General features: G+C 44.4%; 2 protein-coding genes across 3 annotated transcripts in view; one reads left to right on the forward strand and one right to left on the reverse strand.

Annotated features, from left to right (window-relative positions):
- Nucleotides 1-2,692, forward strand: part of SMG7 (SMG7 nonsense mediated mRNA decay factor) — a 63,339-nt gene extending 60,647 nt beyond the window's left edge. For both annotated transcript variants that reach the window (XM_083743772.1, XM_083743773.1), the window contains one exon: nucleotides 431-2,692. In XM_083743772.1, the coding sequence (XP_083599898.1) occupies nucleotides 431-544 (114 nt within the window). In that variant the 3' untranslated portion in view covers nucleotides 545-2,692. The remainder of the gene's footprint in view (nucleotides 1-430) is intronic.
- Nucleotides 2,693-3,099: 407 nt separating this feature from the next.
- NCF2 (neutrophil cytosolic factor 2) lies at nucleotides 3,100-24,669 on the reverse strand. Its single transcript, XM_083743916.1, has 15 exons — nucleotides 24,109-24,669; nucleotides 22,604-22,686; nucleotides 19,719-19,827; nucleotides 18,693-18,827; nucleotides 17,962-18,069; nucleotides 16,682-16,741; nucleotides 15,980-16,023; nucleotides 15,029-15,170; nucleotides 13,822-13,881; nucleotides 12,685-12,763; nucleotides 12,327-12,346; nucleotides 9,993-10,138; nucleotides 9,781-9,895; nucleotides 6,558-6,720; nucleotides 3,100-4,001 (listed from the first exon to the last, which is right to left on the reverse strand). The coding sequence occupies exons 1-15, from the start codon at nucleotides 24,280-24,282 to the stop codon at nucleotides 3,892-3,894; spliced, it is 1,548 nt and encodes a 515-aa protein (XP_083600042.1). The 5' UTR covers nucleotides 24,283-24,669; the 3' UTR covers nucleotides 3,100-3,891.
- Between the last annotated feature and the right edge of the window lie 3,268 nt (nucleotides 24,670-27,937).

Here is a 27,937-nt window from a genome sequence, read left to right on the forward strand (position 1 = left end):
GCAGAAGGCTGGACAGAGGTGCTGCCAAAGTCTCCTTTGCTGTTTACCCTGGTAGAGCAGGGATGAGGAACCTCTCCACCCCACCCCACCCCACCCCACCCCAAAGTTGTTGAACTTCAACTCCCATTAGCTTTAGCCAGTGTGGCCAGAAACAAAGGTTGAAGTGCTTATTTCTGTTTCCACTGGGGATGATGCAGTTAAAGACCTGTTTGCCTGTACCTTGCCTCATGAAAGCAGTTGAGGGTGCTGCAAAGTAGGTGGGGAATTGGGATGGGAGACTACACTGGGGTGGGGGGAAGCCTACTGTTGTAGAAATGAGAGGGGGTGGTGAGAGCATGGAAGAAAGTTCACTTATTTTGACCGTTTTGGCATCTTCTCTTGCTACTTTCGCTTTCACGTTAGCGGATGTTTGGTGTGTGCTTCTTTTTAGTCTATCTGGTCCAGTTCGATGATGCACCCTGGACCTTCTGCCCTGGAGCAGCTGCTGATGCAGCAGAAGCAGAAGCAGCAACGTGGGCAAGGTGCCATGAATCCACCGCACTGAGAACGAAAGGGTGGCAACCTTTGCAACCGAAAAGCTCCATACATCATGGCATGTTGGGTTTGCAGGACTGTCTCACACGGCCCTGTGCGCGTGGCAGCCCTCTCTTCTGTTCCTTGCCGTCAGGAGGGCGTAAGTGCTCCACCAACCCACTGAGTGTGCACGAAAATGTCTGCAGTGCAACGGAAAACCAACACCAGGAACTCTCCCATCCCTCCGGGGCCCTCTGGAGGGAGAGAGGGACTGCTGTTTGTCTCACGGTAACCCGATATCACCGCCTCTCACCTTCTCCATCGTGCATGTCCCCAGCCATGTGGGAAAATAAAATGCTGAGAATGAAGAGCAGATGGGAGAAGCCACTGAGAACTTCTCGATCCTCCTCCTCAGTTCTGGGGAAACCAATAGGAGTCTATTACCGATAGCTTTGCTGACTGAGAATGTAGTTGAAATTTATTCCTCAACATCTAAATTTCCAATTATTACTCTCTCAGTTGTAAGGCCACACTGAATTCTTCCATACACAGATGTGCTTTGTAGTCAGTGTGTAGCAACCCCTCCAGTCGCTGGTCCAGCCCGAGGTGGGTGGGGGTAGATTGGGTGGGGGTGCTAGCGTCCGTCTCCCAAGTTAGGTAAGGAGTTTCGTGAAGGAGAATCTGCCCCCTCCAGTACCACTTCCACTTTTTTCTCAGAGGTTGTCCCTGGAATAACCCCAAGCGGGAAAGATTCCAGTACTGAAGTGCAGTGGTCACTGCAGGGCTCTCCGTTAGGGCAAGCAAACCACTGCTACGGGGGTTTAAGTTAAATGGTTCAGATTCCTGTACATTTTATGATAGTGTAGTGACCAGCCTCATGAAATGGCAAGCTGGTCTGTGCATTCACAGCCTGACTCCCTTTTTATGTAGGTAGATAAAAAGCTTTGTGTCTTTCCCCCCACCCCACCCCACCCCCTTTCTCCCTTCCCCTCCTTCCCCTTTCCATGCTGGTTGCTTGTAGTTTTGTTCTTCATATACAGCATCCCACAGTCATAGCAGGATAATGGGGAGTAAAAGAGCTAGTCTGGACAGGATGATGTGTGCAACCCCTCTCCCTATAGGTGTATGCCCACTCCACAGGCCTGCACACACCTGTAGCCACAAGGTTTTTGGAACGGAAGTTCAAGGCAGCAGAGGACACATCACATGGAACCCGCGCACAGAAGCCAACTGTCCTACTTTGCCCCCTACAAGGGTGCACAATGGGGACAAAGGGTTCCACTGGATATATTTATTTGCGCAGAAGGAAGACTGCAAATCTTCTTGCATAAGATAAAAGGACAGCATTTATTTTTGTTTTCCAGCGTAGTTACGGAAGCAATCTAAATACAAGAAACTGCTGCAGTCACAGGAGAGTGTGTGTGTGTGCGCGCGCCTGTCAGTTCAGGATCTGCAAGTTGGGAAATGGCTGCAGAGTAAAGCACATCCAGGGTCCACAAGGGACGTTGTGGAGTCGGGGAGCAGCCCCATATAGACTTGATATAAAAGGGAAGATGTATGCATAGTGCTCTGTCTAGGATAGGAATTGGACCCCCTTTGCCTCCCCATGCTAGCAGTGTTGCTGCTCTGCATCACATCTCTAAACAATGTTCCTCCGAAGCAAAAGTCTCAAGGATTAAGTTCCTGCCCTGGTTGTAATCTTCAGCTGAGACCCTCTGTGCTTATTTGATGCCCTGTCCCTGCTTCCAGCCCACCCTTCTTCCAGTTTGTGTTTTTGAGCTGTGCATCGAGGCAGCTGCAACATTCCAGCGTTTGAACCACCACCGATTCTTGCACCCTAGCAACCTAACCAGGTTCATCATCTGACTCTCTCAGCAGCGCCAGAGTCCCAGCCCATAGGCTCCTATTTCTGCATGAGAAGTCTGGTGTTTAGAATGTTTTTCTTGATCTTTTGAGCAGGGCTCCCTATTCTCATCCCCCTTACACACACACACACACACACACACACACACACACACACCCTGCTGTCAGGAGCCTCAAGGGAAGGGAAGATCCTCCCCCCCCAGCAGAGAAAACTGGTTTGTGTCGTAAGCTTCTTTTGTGTTTTTGTCTGTCTGTGCGAGACCTGCAGCTGCTGAACTCAGCTTTGCCTTTAATTAAACCATGTTCTCTACAGCCAGCCTTGTGTAGTTACATCTTCTTTCATCACTGAGCTGCAATTGAAAACTGTTTCTCTGCTCCGCAAAAGAGGAAGTGCTAAATTATTACATCTTACTCTGTTCAGTAGTGAAAGGGGTTTATAGTGCAATGAAAGCTTTGACTGCACTTAAGCATCTAGGTGGGGACAAGTCCAGAGCAGACTAGGTTGCAGCTTCGATGCCAAGCAAAATATTATCTCCTGTTTGATTTCAGCTGGTGATGACAAAATGCTGGAGGCAAACACATTACTAAATAGTTTTCCAGAACTTGGATACTATAAATATCTAATGTTAACTCTTTGGAACTGGAGTGAAAATGCCAGCCCTTTTTACTAAGGAGTTATTTCATGATGTCTTTAAGTCTGAGTGGTAATACAGAGACACACACTAAATAACAATGCAGTTTTATTGATAAAATGACAGAACTGCAGCTTTTTGTGGAAACTTCAAACATCTAAAAGTTACTGAGAACTTTACTGGCTTTCAAGGATTTATTAAGCATTTCAAAATGTAGCTGTAATTCTGGAAAGGCATTGCAGAGTAACTAAACCGCTGATTATTAATTATGAATTCTTGTAAACCAACTTTTCATGACTGTTAACTAGGATTCCCAGGTTGTATCCCAGAGACACACATGCAGTTAAGAAAAACAACCAAAACTCTTTGGCCGCAGGACATGAGAGGCCTTGTAGCTTCTCCTGTGCCTTTTGTTTCATCTTGAATAAGGTGCCCTGATTGATAAATAAGGTGTTACCCTTATAGCAGCAAGAGGATGCAGAACAGACTTCAGAAGCCAAGGGTGATTCATCTTAAGAGAATTTAAAGCTGTGTGCATGTCCTCTATAGACTGTGACCTGGGAACTCCTACCAGAAACTGAAATGGACAACCATGATGTCTGCTGTTGCTGTAACTATTATGACTGGACATAGAAGGATCAACCCAACAGTTTTTTCATATAACCAATTTGGCTCGTGCTTTAGCTAGGAGATGAGTTTTTTAAAAACCCAGTGCAGACTTCAATGGATATTCGTTTAAGCAAAATATAAAATTCAAAAAACAAGATAAACCAATCCCTAGAAGATTCAGCGAACATGGATTAAATGTCTTATAATGGGATGAGTTGCCTTCAGAGGAAAACGCATCGGGGTCCTCTCGGTTCTTTGTAGGGTTTTGAGCTTGTTACACTGTAGAAAGAGATTTGGGATCTTGGCTGCTGTCTTCTTCAACAAAGGCTTTGGGGAAAATGCCAACTTTTCCATTGCACTCCCCTTCCAACCAATCATCATTCACTAGAAGATGAAATAATATTGTGTTAGATTCACAAACTTAATCCATTAATGGGCAAGAATCAGGAAGAGGTGGATTGTAAAGAATCCAACCAGAATCTACAGTGCCTTTGAGAAATGCAACCAAGATGTAAAGGAGAATGGATCTCCTTGTGCCTCATAGTTTTGTAGCAGAGGGAATTTTTGAAGGTACGACTTCTCTTATCCCAACATGACAAGTTACACTTATCTGTTGCTTCACAACTCCTGAAGGTACAGAGGCCGTGACCCCTCTTGTTGCTGGATACCTTTCAAGTCAGAAGAAGGACTGGGAATAATGGAGAGCCAGATCATCTGCTCAGTTAATTGTATGTGTTTTTGTACAGTTAAGTAGGTACAGTTAAGACTAACCATCTTCATCTGTTAACATCTCGGCCCTGATTATTTTGAGAGAGGAAGCTTTTTGCCTCCCTCAAGCTGTGTTGCTGAAAATGCCATTCAGGGCTTCACTGAGTAGACTGTGTCTGGAGCTCTTTGGCTCTTCCAGTGCCAATATAGTCTACCTTTAGAGAAACTGAAATTAAAATAATGGGGTCTTGTTAGAAGAAAACCACTTGCAGCATAAATGGCAGGTGAAAATTCAAAGAATGAGGTTGCAGAAATAACTTGGAGAATTATTGGATCATTACAAAATCTAAGGTCCAGATACACGTAAACATAACAAACCAACCAACCACAGGTTGTTTCCCCTGCAAGTCTTACTGAGAAGTCATAACTGATACACCAGAAAAATAAGGACCTTCTACAGCAATGGCTTTCAGATGTCTTTCAGAACATCTTCAATAGAGTCCCTTCAATAAGATGTTTGGGGAAGCATCTGAGGAAAAGTACCTTGGCTTCTTTGGTACTTTGCTATCTTACAGTGGGTTCCCTTAACAGCCTTATCAAAACAGCGGGTAGTCTTTGAACTGCCCTTCTTATTTTATCTGCGGATGGAGAATATGATGAGACACAGAATTATCCAGGTGGAGGCAGACAAGTTCTGTTAGAATTTTCAAAAGCACACTCACCCATCTACTTTGGTATTGTGAAACTAGGATGTCTGTTTAGCATAAATAATTTCATATGGAACAGGAAGTATACTGAGCAACAAATTGCTGTGTATATGGTTATTTTCTTACTTGAATAATGGTTTTGTCCTGAGCTCTATTCTGCCATTTCCTGACATGCAAAGATGAGCATAAGATGGTTGAACTTTCATATAGGATATATTCCACAACAAGATGCAATTTCCCCTTCCCATTGGCCTGTTAAGCTATTCTTCCCCTCTACATGGAGCAACCCTCATGGCTTCAAGCCACTAAATGTGTTCTTGATGGTTCCTCAAGCTCTCTTGACCAGCATAGTTTGTGTGATAAGATGCCAATGGCCAAAACAGAATATGGAGTTTTGTGACAGCAGGAATTTGTTTCCTACCAGTGGAAGCCAATTTGCTTTCAGGTGACTGCTGATTGAATCAGTGATTGTTTCCCAACCTACAAAACGCAATTGAATTGAGAAGTGTGGGAAAGTGTTATACAGTGATGGTCGTGAATTCTCTAATGTTAGAAGTTCAAGCTTGATTCCCAGCAAGAGGCAGCTGGCTTTTCTGCCATGCATGCCCAGCCTTAAATTGTCGGATTACAGCCTAGCAATCATGTTTGCTACTTTAAAACACATGAGCAGCGTAGCTGAACTATAACTCCCACCATCCTTGGCCAATAGTCATGCTGGATGGGGCCAATGGGAGTTTAATCTACCAACTCCTGTAGGGCCACAGGTTTTACACCACTTCTTTAAAGGTCACGAGGTAGCAAGAGAGAATGCAGCTGCAACACCTCCTGCCCCATTCCTTCGCTGATCTTTGTGTCTGCCCTTTGTCTAGTACTTGCTGGAACGAGCATGAGCATTGGGACTACACCATAGCATAGGTGAGTGAGATGACCAGTGAGGGCATTACAGCAGGATGTCTAGAATCCTCCTGCATCTCATGGTTTAAAGCTAGAAGCAGGACCTCCAGGTTGCAGTCTGGCAATTCTGCATCTCTTGGTCCATGGGAGCTAAAAAGGAGAAGGAGCCCAGAAGAGAAGGGCAGTAGTAGCTGTAGAAGATGCAAGAGGCCCATAGTTGCCAGTTATCGACTACAGCAGCCTGGTGCTCTACTGATGATGGTGGGATCCAAAATGGAGGGCAGAAGGATTAGCAAGTGGTACCAGCACCACTTTCTGAAAGAGCTCTTGATCCTAAGGAAGAGGTCTTCTGCATGGTTCTTGGGCTTAGAAACCTCGATACACATGCCTGATAAAGGTCATGGCCTTCAAGTACTGCATGTTCACACTCTTGAAGAAAACACAGTGAATATAGCAAATTATAGGTTAGAATTGATTCGTCAAGAAAATGAATTTGCATCCTTGAATTTGCATCCTCAATAGATGGAGTTATGGCAACTTTTGCGTAATGTCCCTAAAACAAAGGAATTGTGTAGGGTGGTGGATCCCCCATGTATGGTTAGTAAGGTTCTCTGATTTAGGGTTAGTTTACCTTTCGCCAGAACAAGTATTGTCTCCCCCTGTTGGAATTCCAAGTCCTCTGGCTGGCTGGCTTCATAAGTATACCGTGCTACAACCTGTTTGGCATCTGTCTGTTTTGTTATCTTCTGCTCAGCCTCCTTTCCATCTTCCATATTTAGATTGTCTTTGCCTGCCTGGTGTAAGAAACAGCCAGATCAAACATCTCTTTAGCCATTTCCTTAATTAGCAGTACATTAAAAAAAAAACAAGCCTCCCACGTTCTTCATATCTATCTAATACTGATGTTAAAATGCTAGATTTTCAGTTAATCTTGCACCTGCAACTGGAAAATCTTCATCAGGATTTAACAGAAATTAAGTCATTCACAGAGCCAGTATTAGGCCTCCTCTCTCATGTTTTCATGTGGATATCATGTTTGTATGCTGAAGTTCAGCAGAGTCCTGAACTTTTTTTAGAGGGGTTGGGGCAAATGGTTTGGAAACATCAGGTGTCTGAGGCACAATTCCATCCCTTCAAAGCAGGAAGGGCTGTGTTTACAATGGGCAAGAGAGAGCTACCTCCTATCAGAGGAGCCTGCCCACTATGTTTCTGTATGACTCTGTTCTGGGCATTCAGGTAACGCCGTGTTGGGAGTGATCAAAATATCAAGTTGTGTATAGCGGATTTACCCACCTGCAGGAGCATCTGACAGGAAAGGTCCCAAGTCCAGAGCAATGAACTGTACAGAAAAATCCATCTGTCTTGAGAAACAATGGATTGTGTCTCCAGGGGTGAAGTCAAACTGCTGAGTTAGCAGCAGCAAAGTGACCTCCCTGGGACGCAAGCCCGGGCAGTGTGTCTGGAGATCCTGGGCTGTCCAGACGACAAGACCACTCTCTTGGCCTCGCTGATGTGGTCCAAAGGAAAGCAGAGCAATATCTTTGGCACCAGCTGGGCTGCAAGAGTTGCTGGAAGGAGGCGTACTCCAACCATCTTAGATACTCTGGATTTGTGTAGGGTTTGCTCCTTAGCCTTTTCTTCCCCCAAAGATGTCCCACAAGGCAGCGGAGGTGAGGATCTGATGGACTACCTTTGCAGGTGAATGAGCCTCATCTGCCTCTCATTTCCCTCTACAGCACACGCAGAAATGGCATGCAAGCGAAGTCCCTAACAAGCCGAGGGTTTGAAACTCTTAGGCTACCCTCATCTGGTTTAGCCAGCCGGTCAAAGGTGTTCCCTGGGGTATGGCCACTGTCATATGCTGACAGCTTCTAGGAGTTTGGGAATTACTGGAACAAATAAGATGGAGTATTTGTTTTCTTGGGGTTGTTTGTAACTACGATATGAGCCGGTTCTAAGACTCCCTGCCCTAAGATTCCCTAATTTTACAATGCAGTTACAGATAGGTAGCCGTGTTGGTCTGCCATAGTCAAAACAAATGCACATGCACACGAAAGCTCATACCAAGAACTAACTTAGTTGCTCTTTAAGGTGCTACTGGAAGGATTTTTTTTTGTTTTTACAATGCAGATCAGAGCTTAGAAGAGAACTCCAAAACCTCAAACCCACTTATGAATATGCTATTCAAATACAATTCCACTCTTAATTTTATATATTTTATGTGCAAGCCTCATCTCACTTCCATGTATCCCACCTTAGTCGCAATTGTATGGGCAAGGGAAAAGATGAGTTGTGTACTGGGAAAGAGGTGAGACTTGCTAAGAAGGCAGCAAACAGCTCAGCACAACACTTCTACTAACCTTGCCATCTCCTGGACCCTTGCTGTGCAAAATGTGCACCAAACCTCTATAGGTTCACACTTATTGAGGCCAGCTTATTGAGGGAATGATCTGTTTTCAATTTCTTTCACACACAAGCTGTAGATTCGAGAATATTCCTGGAATGCTGGCCACCAGATAGGAGCTAATTTTTACTGATGGCTTTGGAAATCTCTTGAGATTTATATCCAGGACTATTCTGCCCCTTGGAAATACAAATGTCAGATCAAGAAAATAAAACTTGTGCTTTCGAGTTGTATGCTTTTGCCTAATGACTGGGATCCAAAGAACCGTGCAGCTAATTGTGCAAGACCAAGGCAGCAGTTTTAGGCTTGTATTAAATAGAAACTTCCTGCCATAAAAAAAGGTAAGGTAAAGGTACCCCTGCCCGTACGGGCCAGTCTTGACAGACTCTGGGGTTGTGCGCCCATCTCACTTAAGAGGCCAGGGGCCAGCGCTGTCCGGAGACACTTCCGGGTCACGTGGCCAGCGTGACATCGCTGCTCTGGCGAGCCAGAGCCGCACACGGAAACGCCGTTTACCTTCCCGCTGGTAAGCGGTCCCTATTTATCTACTTGCACCCGGGGGTGCTTTCGAACTGCTAGGTTGGCAGGCGCTGGGACCGAGCAGCGGGAGCGCACCCTGCCGCAGGGATTCGAAATACCAGATGGCAACTTCTTTCCAAAATGCCTGCAGTTCAGTAGAAATCAAAAGTTCAACTGGACATGCCCATTCAGCAATTTTGGATCTGTGTGTAGTTTTCATGCATGTACTTTGGATGCTTTTTCCACCCTGAACTGCAAGTGTTTTATTCAATGAAGGCAGGGTGATGGCAAGCAAGAAAAGAGGTAAGGCAAAGGTGATTTTTAGTACTTTTGAAGGTGGTATACACAGGTTTATTTTCACACACACACTTTTTTTTCTTTTCTTTTTTTGCTTTGCCCACAAAGGTTAGACTGAGAATCAAGTTGGCAATGGCCATGAAGTGAACTTAGTTTGATTTCAACCCAGGTTTCCAAGATTACACTTGGTACTCACTCCACTGTGGGCACAGTTAGGGGACAAAAAATGAAAGCTATGCTGCAGTTCTATCTCTTCCTATCAATAGACTGGGATATTTTCAAATATTTATCCACCAACATCACTGATGCCATCAAGTCAATTCAATAAAAAGCTAAATATAAGCAATGTTTAATTAAAGTGAATGGGTTTTTTAAATAAAAAAAACAATTATAAATATTAAAGTGCTTGTCAATTATCCCATTGCCAGTGTCCTCATAGGCCAGATTGCAGGAAGAAAGAAGGAAACAGGGCTTCTTTTCGAGTGACTGAGCAGGAAAACACCTGCACATTTTGCTATTCTGGTTAACAAGGGTTAATAAACAGAAGCTGGACTTTCAGCAAAGGGCTCTGAAATATTTTGGGGAAGTGGGCGGAGATTGGTGACAGAATGCCTTCTGCTCCAGTATTGCCTACCTGCTCACTGCTGCACCACAGTGTCAAGCACTTGTCCCTGGCATGACTCCACACGGTCTCCATCCTGCTATCCTCACTGAGCAGCACCAGTTCCTGGCTGTCTGCAGGTCGGTAGCTGAACAACAGACAGCAGAAACAAGTGAATACAGAAGCATCCCTCTCTCCTCAGTCGAGGTGGATTTGGCAAAGGGAGGCCAGGGCACATCTCCTACCTCAGTTTCGTGTGCTGGGGTGAGAGTCCCATCTTCAGGCACACTTTCTCCAAGAGGCTGCAGTAGGACATCTCAGGGCTCCCTTGCAGGGCTATGGTGTATTTGTAATGCACTTTGACAATGTAGGGGGTGTCCAGGCCAATGAACTGTAGGGGGAGGGAAATGGTACAGGAGTGCCTTGGTCTTTTAATTTTTCAAAAATAAGTTGAAATATGTTCTCAGGATCCTGTTCAGCAGAAGGGAAAGAGTGCTTAATTTCTGAAGCAAATGGTGATGTACTGGGAACTCTGCCATGAGATGGAATCCTTGTCCTTTAAAAATCTAAAGTCTGTATATGCTCAGAGGCAACTTGTTATTTATTTACAATCTTTACAACACCATCCAATTGCAAAATTCTATGGGGAGCTCATGCTATTACAATGATAGCCCATAAAAGCAAAGACTAAAAAAGGAAGTAGCAAAATCAGTATAACTAAGAGCCAGTAAAAGCAAAAAGCTTCTCACCTCAGCCCAAAAAACCAGGAAGTAGGCACCAGGGGAGCATCTCACAGTCAGTGTGTTCCTACCAAAAAGGCTTTCTGCCTCATAGGCACACAGCAACGATCACCAGAACATGGATAATGGAAACAAGACTCTGTCCAGGTAGGTCGCATATCACTCTAAGCTGCTAAAATGTGTTCAGAGGTCACTGGGGCCTCTAATCACACTGCTGGATTAAAAAGCACCTCTGGGTGGCAAACGTGACCCTTTAGTGCAAGACTGGAGAACCTATGACCCCCACAAATCCCTTCAGCCTCAGTCAGGGGTAATGGTAACTGTAGTCCCAACAACATCTGGAGAAACACAGGCTTTTGGGGGCTGGGGGAGTAACAAACCCCATTAGAACAAATTGAATACCACCCACAAACATCCATCTAGTCTGGGCTGAGCCACAGTTTAGTGAGCCTCAACCAGTCCGTTACTGTGCCTAGGTACTGATTTAGCACACCCTGTGCCACACCTGAGTTTGATGAAAGAGAGAGAACACTTGGTGTCACTCGCATCTTGGTGACATCTCAGTCAAACTCTGGATTACCTCTTCCAGTGGTTTCAGGTAGCTGTTAAAGGGCATGGGTGATAGAACAGAACCCTGTAGGACCCCAAAGCATAATTACTGGATGGGGAAAGGGGGGGACTTGTTGATCACCAAGCCTACAGCTATGCCTTCTGTAGCTGGTCCTCCAAGGAGCAGAACCACTGCAGAAAGTTGTCTCCAACATGAATATTACAGTCCAGAGGAATATCCTGGTATGACAAGCCATGGAGAGGTCCGAGAGAATCAACAGGCTTGTCTTTCCCACTCTCATGGCAAAGATCATCCCACAGGATGGCAAATCAGGCTTGAAAGCCAACTTAAATGGATCTAGAACATCAGTGAAGAAGAAGAGTTTGGATTTGATATCCCGCTTTATCACTACCTGAAGGAGTCTCAAAGCGGCTAACATTCTCCTTTCCCTTCCTCCCCCACAACAAACACTCTGTGAGGTGAGTGGGGCTGAGAGACTTCAGAGAAGTGTGACTGGCCCAAGGTCACCCAGCAGCTGCATGTGGAGGAGCGGAGACGCGAACTCGGTTCCCCAGATTACGAGACTACCGCTCTTAACCACTACACCACACTGGCTCTCTGTGAAATCAAAGTTAGTTGACTGGTAATCCCTAAGGTTTTTATTTAAAATTTTGACTTCAAGGAAAATTGGCATAGTTAAAGGATGCATGGCTGGGCTACAAAACCAAAGGTAAGAGCTATTTCTTTGTATGCCATTTGTTTATCAATACAAAAGCTTCGGCCCAGTATACCTGAAGGAGTGTCTCTACCCCCATCGTTCAACCCGGACACTGAGGTCCAGCTCTAAGGGCCTTCATTGCAAGAAGTGTGGTTACAGGAACCAAGCAGAGGGCCTTCTCAGTAGTGGTTCCTGCCCTCTGGAATGTCCTCCCATCAGATGTTAAACAAGTAAACAACTATCTGATTTTTTGAAGACATCCGAAGGCAGCCTTGTATAGGGGAGTTTTTAATTGTGGTATTTTATGATGGTTTTATAATTTGTTGGAAATTGTTGTTGTTGTTGTTGTTGTTGTTATTTATTACATATGAACACTGAACTATCAAAATTGAAATCAAAACTTTGGGGCCCTTAGGTTTCCAGTTGGCCATGTTCAAATGCAGAGTGTGAGAACTCTCCAGCCCCAGCCCTGCCTCAATTTGTTTTGGTTCAGTTATGCATCAATACATCACACAAAGTCTTGGGCTTGTGTCCCATGTCCAGAAGCGCACACTGCAAGGTGGTCATTTACCTGTGGTGCTCTTTCCTCATCTGGAAGAAAAAGAAGAGCAGTTTTGTGAGCAGGGAATAAACAAAAAAATGTTCTTGGGTGGTACACAGGCTGTTGCTCTCAGCGTGATTTAGAACCGTACAAAATTGGTGTTCTAAATCATGCAGAGAAGGCTCCCCACTTCAGAAACTTCACTTTCACTCCAACTCATAAAGAGTGATGGGCAAAGTGACGGAGAGAGAGGGAGGAGCTTAGTACATGTGTCCCTGCTTCCCCTCTTTCTGTGTAGCCTTTACACTTGTGCAGCATGCCAAACAGAGCTCCTGTCATATATGCATTGGACCTTAGAAAGGATTCACTGTCTGTCACTCTTACTTACCTGAGGGACACCTCTCAGGGCAATCTGGGGCAGCAAAGCTGGGTGGAGGAGGGATGTCAACATCTGCACCAATTCCTTGCTGTATGAAATGGAAACAAGCGTGACTGTCATGCACCCTGTGCCTGGTGCAGTTGCTGCATCAATCGCAGAAATAAGCAATGCAAAATGCGCAAGGCAGCTCCTCTGTTGGAAGTGAAAGAACAGGCAAGATTTGGAGTAACTCTGTAATATTCCACAGACAGAAAGTGTTTAACTTGATGGAAGAGTTTTAAACTTGAAACCTTGCCTAATCGTTCACCAACAAGTTATCCAGTTAACTATTCCAGGAGCCTGCAAATGAGCTTATATTATATCCTGCCTATTGGGTTCTGAGAAGAAGTTTCACATGCATAATCCAGTCACACACATTGTACTCATGCCATTCCTTCAAAAAGAGACCATGTGAGCAGGCGATCATTTGACCCTCACTGTGCCGGGAGGGCTGAGTTCAAATCTCAGCTGTTCTTGGGCAAGTTATTATCTTCCCAGGTGCTTTCCTTTGCCTGTGGGTTTTACAAGCAGGGAAAGAAAAATCTTAAATATAATGGTCTTATTATTGACAATTCAGAATATTTCCTCTGTAGCATTATCCAGGATTATCTGTTCCCTGTACTTTATATTTGCTCCTGTGAGGATTTTGTATGTTTGCCTTATTTCTTTAGTGTTTTATAATTTAAGATGTATAGGTTGTTTTATAAATGTGAAATTAAATGTCTATATTCCCAGACTTACTTTTCTATCCAGAATAATAACAAGAGATTAGACCAAATAATATATGGACTGTAAAGCAAAGTGTCCTGGTCGTAACAGCAAAAGTGGAAATAGACATAGGATAAGTGGAAATGAGTGGTGTGCATCTTCATCCATAATATTCAAGACACCTTACCCGTCCACTAATGTTACAAGAGTAACCATTTCCCTACCTGACATCTTTGTCAGGGAAACACAGAATGCTGGTGATGTTGGCACATGGGTGAATAGGGCTAGGGTTACGGAGGGGGAGAGGGGAACCAAACACACACTCCCATTTTTGGCAAGCAGCCTTGTATAAATTATCATGTCAAGTTTTGCCCTAAGAATTAATACTTATTCTCTTACCTGGCCTGAAGAGAATTTCATTCCCATTGGCTCTAGGAAGTTGCAGGGTATGATCCCTTGCTGTACAAAAAGAAAACCAAGATATTGCTAGGAGGCAGGGTGGTGTCAGAGTTGTACATTGTGGGCAAAGAAAAGACTCCAAGACTGCACACAGGGGGCTCTGTCACCCCTCCAGATTCTAATCTCCAGATTTTGAATGGCAGCATTTTAACTTCACTGATTCACTCCACCAGGCCTAAGCAGGTCGCTTTACTTGAAAAGTTGCCTGCAGGTGCTGAGAGGTGGCGGGGGGGGGGCAGTTTCTTTCATCTCAGGGCAACTTCTCACACTCCCTTCTGATCTTTTACCTAATTTTTGTGTAGTGCTTCACTACTATGGGGAATCAAAGAATTGCATAGTTGGAAGAGATCCTGAGGGACATCTAGATTCAGAAATCTCAACTAAAGCATCCATGACAGATGACCATTCCACCTCTGCTTAAGGAGAGTCCACCACCTCTCATGACAGTCTGTTCCACTGCTGAACAGCTCTTCCTGATGTTTAGTCGGAATCACCTTTCTTGTAACTTAAATCCATTGATTCAGGTCCTAGCCTCCTAGCCTCTGCAGCAAGAGAAAACAAGCTTGCTCCATCTTTCATGTGACAGCCCATCAGATATTATGGCTATCATATCTCCTCTTGGTCTCTTTAGCAGGCTAAGCATACCCAGTTCTCTCAACTGTTCCTCATAAGGCTTGGTTTCCAGACCCTTTATCAACTGTTGTAGTGTACAGCAGAAAACAGCCCAAATATGAACATGCAAACCCACCTGCAACTATGCTACCATGTACTGTATTGGATCCAATAAGGCATGTCTCCTTTACATGGGGTCTAGGAGCAGAGCTGGGCAGGAGACAACCCTATGGGATGGTACTATTCTGTCTCAGAATAATTAGTCCACATCAGAACTCAAGCCCACAGCACATTCTGAACTTCAAGCACTTTAGACTACGTGTCACTGTGCTGAGCCCCTATATCTGATGTAGCTCAACAGTGCCACCTAGTGCACATGTGATTTTTCACCCCCTGCAGTAAATCCTGAGTAGACAGATATCTACTGTTTAGTTCAAGACAACTAGAATGCAACCCCAATATGGTACCAACAGTTCATGCCAGTGGAACAACAGTGCAGGTGTTCTCTGTAGAATTACCCTTGCTGGCCTTATACCTTCCCATTAAAGACAACAGTAGCCCAGTTGTCTTTTGCTTTCTTCAAGACAAAAACAATGTTTCCAGGAAGGACTTCAAGTTCCGCTGCTGTTTCTGGTATGAATTCGTACAGGACTCTGTGAGGTTCTCCTTGCAGGGCCCTGCATGACAAATCAGCTGACAGTTTCATCATCAACAACAACTGATTGCTTTAGTGCACATCCAAGTCACTGGGAACGCCATGGGATGAGTGCAAAAACCATCCCACCAGCTAGATGTGTGGGGAAATAGTCCGGTGGCTGCTTTCTTTTATTATGCACATGTGCCCAGAGGTCACCTATTTATATTGTTGAAACAGCCTGTATTAAACAGCAAATCCTAAGTGGAATATTTGTGCAAACATCTCAAGCATAGACTATTGTATTTTAAAAGTTGTATTTCATATCACTATGTGTTTGCTCGTTTGAAATGTTTTATTTCCTTTTTTTCCTAATGAAGCAAAAAAGGGTGGGGGGGATAAAATGTGTTTCTGTTAAGATGGTGTAGGTTCATAGGTCAGTATCCAATCAAGTAGTTGTCTAAGAACAATAACTTTTGACTGTGCAACAGAACTTCCCCTCCCTCTTTTCTCCCATGTGCCCCCTAAGTTGATTATGGTGGTTCAATCCACCCTCTGAAGCAGAGTTGGGGAGGGTGTGGGGGACACACAGGAAGAGGAGAGGGAAAGGAAGTTCCATTGCAGAAGTGGAAATCCTTGTGCTAACCAAAAAATTTTTTTGTCAGATACCACCCATATACTCATAATGAAGACATCCAGACTTCATGGTGCTGTACTCAGTTCTAAACAGATTTTTGGGTTTATTTCTCTATTCCTTATCTAGTCATAGAAGAGCAGAATCTCCTACAAATCACTTTCTAGACCAATGGGAGCTCCTGAATGCTGGGGTTCCCTGCAGTTTATTGATCTTACCTGAGGGCTTCTGGTGATTTTGGTCTGGGAGGTGGTTCTGATGTCTGCAAGCAACATATTTTAGCATTAACCTCTCCTCTATACTGCAGTTAACTTTAAAGTCAGGCCCTGTGTTCAGAATCTATCTGGCCTGAAGAGAGATGCAAGTGTTTCAGACTAGAGTGGGGTTGGGAGTCTTGTCATGGCTACCAAGGCCAGCCCAAGATGTTCTGCTGCCTGAGGCAAGAGACAAGATGGCATCCTCCCATTCCTTGTACAGAAGCTGGCTGGACTGGCAGCTGAATCTTACTTCAACACTGGCAGCAGGACGGCACCTCCCACTGCATCTCAAGGGCAGCAGGCTAGTAGTTTAGGTGGTGTATTGACACTTACTACTCTGCCTGGCAACCACTTTCTGCCCACTCAGACAAATGCTGCAGTGCGGCAGTGCTTGCATGCACCACAGAGCAACACAGCTGAGCAACACAGGCACACACCCAATGCTTGCTGGAGTGTGTGTGGCCTGCACTGCCTGCCTCTCTGCCTGAAAACTTGATCAGGGATCTTTCCCAGTGCTGCTTCCTCCAGTTCATTGACGGTAAGACTGAGGATACATTACAGCTTAAATCACATCCAGGTCATTCTTTTTCTCAATTCAGACTGAAGCTGGTTTGGGGGGAAGTGCATCAAAATGTTCTGTCATAGAAAAGTCCTCTGTCTTACCTGAGGCTGAAGAGGCGCAAAGCCTGAAAACTCATCATTGTCAACCACAGAAGCCACAACCTGGAGTTAGAAGTAGGAACATGCTTAATAGCTTTATTCACACTGGTAATGTCAAGTGGTTTATGCTCTCTTAATCTAGGTTTCTGCTAGGCTGCTCATATTAACCTCCTGAGTGCTACATCTTCAGCACTATATAGATAAAAGTAATTATTGGCAGGGTTCCCTATTTCTCTCCTTTTTTGGGGACTCACTGAAGTTTTATTTGATCCTGGCTTTCCTTGCCAATAAGCTGAATTCATAGAATTGTAGGGTTGGAAGGGACCCCGAGGGTCATCTAGTTTAAGCCCCTGCAATGCAGGAATTTCAACTAAAGCATCTATGGCAGACCTCTGCTTAAAACTTCCAGTGAAGGAGAGTCCACCACCTTCTGAGGAAGTCTGTTCCACAGTCAAACAGCTCTTACTGTTAGAAAGTTCTTAGTCGGAATCTTCTTTCTTGTATCTTGAAGCCATTGGTTGGGGCCTAACCTCCATAGCAGGAGAAAACAAGCCTGCTCCATCCTCCATATGACAGCCCTTGAGATATTTGAAGGCGGCTTTCATATCTCTTCTCAGTTTCCTCTTTTCCAGGCTAAACATACCCAGCTTCCTCAACTGTTCCTCATAAGGCTTGGTTTCCAAACCCTCAATCATCTTGGTTGCCCTCCTCTGCACACGTTCCAGCTTGCCAATATCTTCCTTGATTTGTGGTGCCCAGAACTGGGCACAGAACTCCAGGTGTGGCCTGAGCAAGGCACAATAGAGAGGTGTGATTACGTACCTTGATCTAGACACTAGCAGGAAGGAGAGGAGAGGGAAATCCCATGGGGCAAGTGGAGGTTTGCTTATTTGAACAACACAATAAAATCATAATTTAAAAACTTGCACACACTCTTTGAATTGAATAGTAAAAGGAGGATTCTTATCTGAAAGCGTTATTTTTTATTATTGTGGTGTGCTTTTTAAAAATATTGTATTATAAAATTATGGCGCCAGTTAGTTGCTGACGTTTCAGGCAGCCTCTGTAGCTGTTTCTTTCACAGGGACTTGGTTGTGGCTCTCTCCAGGCTACGAGAAGCTTCACTTGCTGCATATCAAACTAGGGTTAAAGGTACCAGAGCAGGCCGGGTTGTGTTTTTCTAGACATCTGCAACTCTATTACTGTTTATCATGAATGACCTTTTAGGAATACAAGTGAAATTTGCTGGGTAATTTCACTTCTGCCATAGATTAACTTCCTACCATAGATTTCCCTAAGTAATCTTTCTTCTCCAGCTGTGCCACTTGCTTCTCATTTGGCCGAAACAACTTCCCTTCAGGAATCACAAAGGGCTGAAAGAATCTTTGCTTCTGCAACACACACACACACAAAAGTCAATCACTTCACCATTTCCCAAGACCATCTGCTAAAAAACACGGCATAATAATCCAGCATGCTTTGTCCGATATTTGTGTACCATGCTTGTTACACATAGGATAATGAGGGTCATAGCACAGCCCAGCCTTCCCCAACCTGGTGCTCTCCAGATGTGGTTGAACTACAATTCTCATCTTCCCTGACAATTGCCCATGCTGGCTGAAGCTGATGGCAGTAGGAGTTACTGCAAAATCTGGAAGGTACTAGATTGAGGAACACTGTTATAGTCATTATTCTAACATCCAAATACAAAGGAAGACTGGATTCCTATGCAACTTTAAACAATAGTGCAGTAGACAAAATTTCAAAACACAGCTTTCCCTCACTTCTGCACACCTGTTTCCCCCCAACAACGTGCATATACATATCTTGATGGGATTGCCAGGTCTCAGGGTTCAAATGCAAGTTTCAGAAGCTGTTTCTTGATCTCCAGAGCAAAGCGATGCATTGCTACATTCCTAAACAGAACGGTCACACAATGCACCACCTCTAAAGTTACAAAGCCTTAGTATTTTGAGCCTAGGCTAACTGATTGCCGTTTCCTTCATTTTCTTACCAGGATGGATTCCATGGCCCTGTCGATTTTGTTGTGCCGGGGTTCGCTCTTCAGTTTCATTGCCCTAGCCAGATGCTCCTCTGCCTTCTTCCAGTCCTCCAGCTTGGAATGGGCAAGGGCTGTGTTGTATAACACCTGTTGGGGAAAGGGGCAGGAGTGCCAGAGAATAAGAGTCTGAACCTAATCACATTTCCTTGGATGGAACAGCAGGTAGACTGCTGAGAGGACCTGGGTTCAAATTCCTGAAGCTAACAAGATGCCTTTGGGGTGGTCTCTCACCCAGAGTGAGAACAGTATTGGTCAAATACAACACCAGTCCAGAGCCTGGACTGATGGACTTTCACTCACGGTTACCTGCCTCAATGTCAGGGATGGGCAAGAGCCTGAGGAGTGGGGGGGATGCACAGGCAGAGGAGGCATGATCCAGGGGAAGGGATGAGCAATTGGTGGGGTTCCAGGGGGGCAGTGGTAGAGGAGAGTCAAGGGGGAGAGACAGGGCAGCCAGAAACGAGGGGAAAGGAGGTGTGAGGGAGTCTCAGTGGCGGAAGGTGGTCACAGAGAATCACGCCTTTGGAATCTCTCCCCATCCTCCCCTCCGCTGTCTCCATGCAAGAAGGGGTAACTAGAGCTGCCGCTCAGGAGTTGTTGTCGTGTGCTTGAGCGCACCGCAGCAGAAAAGTCCATTTAAGTAAGCTGAAAGGGGCGTTGTCACGCTGTTGCTCCAATTGTCTGCATCAGAGCACAGGGCTGTAGAGGCGGATTGCCTAAGCAGCTAGATGGCAGGTTGTGTGTGAAAGCCTTTTGGAGCTGATGTAACCTAGTGCTTTGCCAGTGAAGAAATAAGCTTCCAAACGCTTGTCTTTGGGCTGGGACCCTCGCAGGGTTGAGCTCATTGGAAGAAGGCAAGACACAAATAAAATAACTGATTTAAAAAAGCAAGTAAGCTTAGATGGCAATATGCTTAGAGGCCTCGTCCACTGAGCCAGTTGGCTGCTTCCCATGGTATTCCTCAAACCCCAAACTTACCTCACAGGCAAACAACCTAAACTGCAGGCCTAGGATCTTGTAGTCTATTAGGTTGTTCCCCCGCAGCTGAGCAAATGCCTCTTTCAAGTCATCAATGGCTGACTCATACCTGAAAAACAAGGAAGGAGAGTAAGTACTTCTGGGGCAAACAAAATGGCAGGATATTTTGACGATCCTCAGAAGTGCTTTCGTCCATTCGAAGACAATTGTTCTAATCATTCCTTTTTATTCACATCGTAGGGCGTGCTCTAAAGGAGGTTTCTATGTATTTTCCAAGTTACAGTTTTTCTGTGATTGTGATATTGAGTATTAAAGGTTTTTATGAATCAATTTTTTGTATATAGTTAATACTTAAACAACAACACAATATAGTGCTGAAGCTGTATGCGCTCTGAATTTGCTGGGTATGGTTTTGTATTCTGGGCTGCTGTCTTTTCAGAGTATGTAACTTAGCATCTTTTTAGAGTGCATAATTTTGTTTTGGTTTGTATGTTACAGATTTCCCTTGATAAAGAGCTTCATCGAAACATGTTGGGAACCATTTCTAGTTATACAGCTCTCTCTTTTTCCTTCCAGGGTTTTTCTCTACAGCTGTCTTTGATCCTCTCTCTTGCATTTTGGAGCCATCCTCAGGAACTGAGAGCACTGCCAGGAAATCTGTCAAATGTAACTGTGTGAGTCTTCACCAACTTCATGCAAGCACAGAAAACTCAGACCTTAGAACCAATCACAAAAGTGAGAATCTAAGTTTTCTTCCTCCCCACTCCCATTTTCTCTTTAAAAAGCCACAGGAAGTTTCTAGCCCTCACAGAAGGGAAGGCAGATTTAAAAGCGTTTGAGCAATGTCTGGCAAAACCTACCGTTCACTAACTGCAAATAACTGAAATAATTACATTTCTTCTCCAGCCTCCTTCCTCTTCTGCTGTTCTTTTCCTTGTGTCAAATTTTAGATTATAAGTTCCTAAGGGGAGATCTTCCCTTCCATACTTTGTAAGTCACCATGTACATCAATGGCACTAAATTATTATTATTATTATTATTATTATTACTACTACTACTACATAAGTATTATTATTATTTATCTATTCATATAAAAGTAGAATTTATGTAAATCTGAGAGGGAACAGAATAAATTACACAAAATAAGAATATATAGGCAAATGTGTCAGAGTCACATAATTTATGCAGGTTCTCTTGGTCCAGATTTTGGGTTATTGCAACCCATTATTATTTCACTTATTGTTACTTATTACTTATTATTACTTATTTATTATTATTATTACATCACTTTAAGAGTCATGGAGAATTCTGGGAACGGTAGTTTGCCAAGGGTGCTGGGAATTATAGCTCCAAAGGTCACCATCCTTAACAAACTGCAATTCCCAGGATACTTTGGGAGAAGCCATGACTGTTTAGATGGTCTAAGAGTGCTTTAAATGTATGGCATGGATGTGACTAGCGGGAACTGTCTGAACTGATGAACATCATGTTTGTGGGGAGGGAAGTCTTAGTAACTTACTTTATTATATAAATTCATGCAATTTCCAACACTCAAGTATTTTTTATTGGTTTATGTATATTTTGGATGGAAAATGGCAATTATGATGTATAAAAATAAAATTTAATAAAGATGATATGTAAAAAAACCCCCATAAACTGTCCCATTAACCTTGTAGGGCAGAGCTTTCCAAACGTTTCATGTTAGTGACACACTTTTTAGACATGCATCATTTCGCAACACAGTTATTCAGTTTCACTAGCAAACCAGAGGTTAAACTAACCCCTTTCTAGCCCTGTGAGGAGCGTGGGGAGCGTTCGTGCGACACACCTACACACTGCAGCCGACACACTAATGTGTCGCAACACGCAATTTGGAAAGCTCTCTTGTAGGATATTATATTACATTATATCTTCCTATGTACATAAAAGGGTAATGCCAAGGGTCGGCAAACTAAGGCCCACGGGCCGGATCTGGTCCAATTGCCTTCAGGATCCGGCCCGCAGACTGTCTGTGGATTGGTGTGGGGAATCTGTTCAATCAGCCTGCGCCTCCCCCTCCCCCGCCATTTACACACCATGGCGGCACCTCCTCCCTCCCTCCTCCTGGCTTCTCCCTGCCCTGCCTAGAGGAGGAAGGGGAAGGGGCTGAGCGCCATTTTAAGCAGCCCCTCTGTGGAGCCAGCCCTTTTGCGCCGCTCATCTTCCCTCCGCCGCTGCCGCCCTGGTGCTTCTGTGGGCCAGAGAGCGGAGCGGACGAGAAGCAGAAGCAGCGGTGGCGGCAGCGCCTGGGAAGGTAAGCGCAGCGGCTGGGGGGGGACTACTTGCCCCCTCGCCTCTTCTTCCAGCTCTCCCCCCCCCCGCCCCGGTGCTGCTTCCATAGCCCGCCACAAGGTCTGAGGGACAGTGGACCAGCGCACGGCTAAAACATTTTGCCGACTCCTGGGTAAGGCTGTTGTCGTGCGGCAGTTCATGTGGCTGCCAGTCGGTGGTCCCAATAACTCCAGCATGAGGAACTGCAGCCAGGGAGCAAGCAGACCAGCTGAGGTGTGAACTGAGGAGGCAGGTACTGTGAAGGGCACCCCCCCCCCCACTGAACACACCTGCCGCGAGCTTTAAAGGTAGACGGAGTTGGGAGTTGGGGCTGAGCTGTGAGGGAGATTTGGTCATTTGTGGGGGAAGGGCAGTTGGCAATGGGGCAGGTGAGGTTGGGGAGTGCAGCAAGCAGAGTCACCATCCCCTAGTTTTTATTTTTTAAAACTACTAAAATGTTTTTGTTTTTAACTGTATTTGGTTTCTTTCGCTTTGTTTCTGCTTTGTTTTTTGCTGCCCAGGGCTCCTTTGAGAGGAAGAGCCAGGATAGAATAATGATAATAATGATAACTCACATTTCCATCTGGTAGGCCACAGATCCTCGGTGGAAGTAGGCCACTGCTAAGTGTTTGTCATTGTTAATGCTTCTGGTAAGAGCCTGAAGGAAGAAGACGTTATGAAGACATAGGCATGATTTCTGCCACACAAAGTGTTCCCGACGGGAATCCAACACTGGAGTCGGCAAGATCAGTGACCTGCAGCCTCTACTCACAACCTGCCAGGTTCCACCGGGACCCTCAAGTTTCTAGCTCTCCCTCTTATTGCTCTGCCCCCAGGCTGCCCCCAGCAGGGCAGGATTGCTTTGGAAATCAAAAACCAAGCCACTCTGCAAGAGTGTTGGCTGTGTTTGGGTAGGCAGTTCAAAAATGCACTGAGGACCTGAACTAGCCAGTCATCCTGAGTCAAACCTGTGACATGACCCTGCAATGTACACCCTTTTATGCAATTTCCTATTTCACTATTAGATTTGAAATATCTGCTGCAGCTCACTTTTACAGCGCTGGCTGGTGGGTGCAAGGCTATTATTACGCACTGCTCCACTCTTCAGCTTCTGAACAATTGGTGAACTTTACAACTGCAGCTTTTGTGGTTTCACTGGCCCTGTACAATTCCTCTGACCGCCATAATAATAATAATAATAATAATAATAATAATAATAATAATTTATTATTTATACCCCGCCCATCTGGCTGAGTTTTCCCCAGCCACTCTGGGCGGCTCCCAATCAGTGTTAAAAACCGTACAGCATTACATATTAAAAACTTCCCTGAACAGGGCTGCCTTAAGATGTCTTCTGAACGTCAGGTAATTCTTTATCTCATGATGGGCCTGAGCTGTCCCTAGTTCTAGGAACTTCTGGCAAAGTGGTTGAATGGTGTAACAGTTTGGCTCATAATAATATAATATTTAATCAATCATCTTTATATAGTACTCTTTCACTGTTCAAATCACAATGTAGTGTTTCATAATTAATATGCATCATAATAATTATAATTATATTTATATTGCGCCCTTTGCTCAAAGTGTACAGGATTCTATCTTTACCACCACCTCCCACGATTTAGTTTTTGCAACAACCCTGTGACATAGGTTAGGCTGAGATAAAATGACTAGTCCCAGGTCACCCATCCCTGCGAGTGGAAAATTAACAAATCAAGGAGACAGCAACCCAACCTTCACCCCTGATCTGCTAGCTTACTACATGCAGAGGAGGTTTGTTGATTTGCTCGTTTGTTTTGAAAAACCTACAGCCAAAACCAGTACAATCCTATCTGGTGTAATTATGTAGAAGAATACCCAGCTGTTTTTAGCACAGAAAGTCGTCACTTGCCAGTTAAATCATCTGCAACTCAGAACTGCTGTAATAAAAAATGTGAAACTTTACTTTGTTCTCTGCTAGCTTTGTGCAAATCCCTCTGCCTGAAAGTTCTTTCAATGCGTCCTCAGCTACAGCAGCCACCCACCAGTTAGTTAGGGCTTTTTAAAAACCCTGCACAATATGAAGACTTGCCCACTTTACCTGCTGGGCCTCCTCCAAATTCCCCATGATCAGGTGGATGCAGCCGATGTTAAAGCAGATTTTGGAAGAAGGCTTCTGAACGGCAGTGAAGGCGGCCAGGGCGCCGGCCCAGTCCTTGCGATCTGCTGCAGAGACCCCCTCGCTCCAGAGGCGGATGGTCTCCACCAGGGCCATGGCCAAGCTGGAAGGGGCAGGCGATGTTCCTCAGGCCCCCCTGACTTTCTGCAAGACCTTCGGCGTGTGTTGCAAACAGACCAGGAAGTGTCTGCACTCAACTAATAACTGAACTGGGCCTGAGGTGATGTAATACCAACCGGCTCTCTGAGGCGAAGCAAAGCAGCTTTCTAAACAGAGCCCTCTCTGTGCAGGTCGGCTTGGGCATGGTGCACTTTGCGAGAGTGACTCCTCCCCTTCCAGCTACAGGGATGCCTTCCTTTTTCTAAATTTCACTTTCCTAAGATCTTAAGAAGAAGAAGAAGAAACAACAGACGGTGCCTCTGCAGATTCCCCTCCTGCCTGTGTTTGTGCTGACCAGCACTACCCCCGTTTTGCACATCCATGCTGAGCTCACAGCTGAGGTGACATTTGCACTCGGGGCTTCCAGGCTCACAGCACACACTCTTTGCCGCTGGGCGCCCCATGGTCATCAGAGGGAATGGACTTATGTGGCCCCCGAGCCAAGGCGATAATGAACTATGCAGCCTTAGAAGGCAGCCCTGTATAGGGAAGTTTTTTTCTTTAAAAAATGTTTGTTATTAAAATATGTTGAAAGATGCCTAGAGTGGCTGGGGCAACCCAGTGAGATGGGTGGGGAATAAATAATAAAATTATTGTTCTGTCCCTGTTTTCATCAGATAAATGTTGTTGATGATGTCTCCCTCGCCCAACAGTAAGGATTTAAGATCCACTAAAGGCAGAGTTTTACAGTTTCTCAACCTGAGGCAATCATTTCCTATATGAGGCAAGGGCTGCTCCTTCTCCTTTTTGTGGACTTTTTCATACTATAAAAGTCCGGTGCAGCATAGACACACTTCCTTCTAAAATCATGATGCTAATGGAAATAGAAATCTGACAGGGTTGGCAAAGAAGAATCAGATGCCCAAGATTCAGTCACAGCCATTTATGAGTGATCCGCCCCATCATTTCAGTTCAGCCTTGCTGGGGAAAAGGTGAAGAGATACTTATGCATAGTTGAATAATGTTACTTTCTCCAAAACGATTTTCCTGACTTCTGCTTAAAACTGCAATAGGTTTAGGAGATACTGGATTTGCCTCCCACACAGTATGATTTATCACTTGGGAGGAGAAGGCTGTCAGGTTGTCTAGATGTGTTTCTTGAAGTAAAGTTAGGCTCGCTTTTGTCCTTTTTTTTCAACAATTGTGCTGATTTCTTTCTTTTAATAGGGCAATTCAATCCTTCTACATTTAAATATATTATTTTACATTAGAGGAGCCTGCTGGATCAGACCAAGGGTGGGTCTAGTTCCTCATCCAGTCAGATGCCCTTGGGAAACCACTGCTTGAGGTTTCCAGCAACAGCAGTTTATTCATTTATTTATTTCTTAAGAAATAGAATAAAATAGAAAATAGAAATACAGTGGTACCTCGGGTTAAGAACTTAATTCGTTCCGGAGGTCCGTACTTAACCTGAAACTGTTCTTAACCTGAAGCACCACTTTAGCTAATGGGGCCTCCTGCTGCTGCTGCGCCGCCAGAGCCCGATTTCTGTTCTCATTCTGAAGCAAAGTTCTTAACCCGAGGTAATATTTCTGGGTTAGCGGAGTCAGTAACCTGAAGCGTATGTAACCTGAAGCGTATGTAACCTGAGGTACCACTGTAGAAAGCTTTCAGCTTTAGGGTTAAACAAATATATTTGGTGATTTCCCACTCACCAAGATGAATGCCATTTAACTCCTCCTGAAGAACGAGACAGTGTGTCCTTTTTAATTTCAAGAAGTTGCTTGGTGGAATCAGCTGACTGGACAATTACCTATTCCCACCCACCCACCCAAACATTTAATTTAAAAGTGGTATCCCCGTAGCAATACATTCCTTTTTTTGTTATAGACAAATTGTTTAAAATTTCAAGCTTTTCTTCTTTTTTGACATCTGGTGCAAGTCTAAGAGAACTGGAACTTCATGACCAGCAATATTAAAATAGGTCATATTTTATTTTGAATAGCTTTCTTAACTCGCAAACTAATAAAGTTAATAAATACATCACAGCAGAGGTTTGGTTTTATTTATAGTCTGCAAATGTGGAATTTATTCTGTAAGCAGTTTCAATTCCTATTCCTAATACAGGAAATTGTTTTAACTGTTTTTCTTACAAGTCCACTAAATCTCATTTCACAGTTCCTCCTTCATTTCTTTAAGTTTTACATTGCATCTCCATACTCCTTAATCTAACTGTTCTGTTCTAACGTTTAATTACAAGTCATTTTCATGACCATACTGTTCTCTAACTAGGGATAGGACAGAAATTTGATACAATTCAAATTTAAGGCCAAACTCTGATGGTGTTTCCTGCTTGGCAGGGGGTTGGACTCGATGGCCCTTGTGGTCACTTCCAACTCTATAATTCTATGATTCTATGATTATTATTTGCATTTGCTGAAACAAGACATCAGAAGTAGACAATGTGGTGCCCTCCACTTTTTCTGGACTGCAACCCCCATCTTCCCTGATCATTGGCCATGCTGTCTGGGGCTGATGGGCCTATAAAGACATAAATAGATTAGGACCACAAGACAGTGGTACCTCCGGTTACAAACTTAATTTGTTCCATAGGCCCATTTGTAACCGGAAACCGTTCTTAACATTAGGCGAGCTTTCGCTAATGGGGCCTCCCGCTGCCGCCACGCAACTTCACCTCGCATCCCGCAGCAAAGTTTGCAGCCAGGAGCATCTACTTAGGGGAGCTCCTTACCCGAAGCATTCGTAAGGAGGGTGGTACGTAAGCCAAGGTTCCACTGCACCTCAAGGACTACCTCTTCCCATGTGAAACAGCCGAGACCCTGTGATCCTCATCTGAGGCCCTACTCCATGTGTATCCTCCAGAAGAGGTCCACATGGTGGCAACATGGGAAAAATAACTTTTCTGCAGTGTCTCTCCTAGAGGAGGCTTGCTAGGTGCCAGGCAAAAATGTTTCTATTCAACTGGACGTTTGGCTAGTTAACATTCTATGGCTTTTTAAATGTGTTTGTGGGAGCAGGGATATTGGTTTGTTTTGGTTTTATTATGTATTTTGTCTTCTCATTAAGTATTTTTCTGTTGTGAACCGTTCAGGGATCTTCAGTTGAAGAACAGTATACAAGTTTTAACAACAGGAGTTGTAGTTCAGTAATATTTGCAGAGCTTCAAATTGCTTATCCCTGTAGTACATGAACTATGTACAAACGTCCTTTGAAATTCACATTTCTCCAAATTTTGCTCTGCAGTTCTCCAGTAATGTGTACAGAAATGAATATACGAGGGTAAATTGTACATGGAAATGCATATGTTAGTGAACATAACGTTAAAAAAACAAAACAAAGCACCAACTGAAGCAGAAATGTGGAGAAGTGAAGGAAGGGGCCTCTTCGTAGTTCTTCTGCCCTCAGAAGCTCAGTTGCTGGTGGTCTAAGAGAGGGCATTTTCTTGAACAGCCCCCAAGTTGTGGGGTGCCCTCCCCACAGAGGTGCATCTGGCACCTTTATTCTACTTTCCGGTGAATGCTGGAGATGCATCTCTTTACCCTGGCTTTTGACAGCTGAGGTGCACATATATTTTTAGGACCCACCTTATTTCTGTGACTATAAGTTATGTCAAACTGTTTTAATATTGTGT

This window comes from Podarcis gaigeae, assembly GCF_964106915.1.
Source record: "Podarcis gaigeae genome assembly, chromosome: 6".
NCBI classification, from domain to species: domain Eukaryota; kingdom Metazoa; phylum Chordata; class Lepidosauria; order Squamata; family Lacertidae; genus Podarcis; species Podarcis gaigeae.

What these genes read in the sequence shown, in the direction of transcription:
- NCF2 (XM_083743916.1), bottom strand. Translation starts at nt 24,282, where the DNA reads ATGGCCCTGGTGGAGACCATCCGCCTCTGGAGCGAGGGGGTCTCTGCA. An exon ending in TTGCGCCTCTTCAGCCTCAG is followed by an intron (nt 16,024 to 16,681) that starts GTAAGACAGAGG and finishes TGTTGCTTGCAG; the next exon opens with ACATCAGAACCACCTCCCAG. An exon ending in CTGTTGTCTTTAATGGGAAG is followed by an intron (nt 13,882 to 15,028) that starts GTATAAGGCCAG and finishes CTTTTTGTACAG; the next exon opens with CAAGGGATCATACCCTGCAA.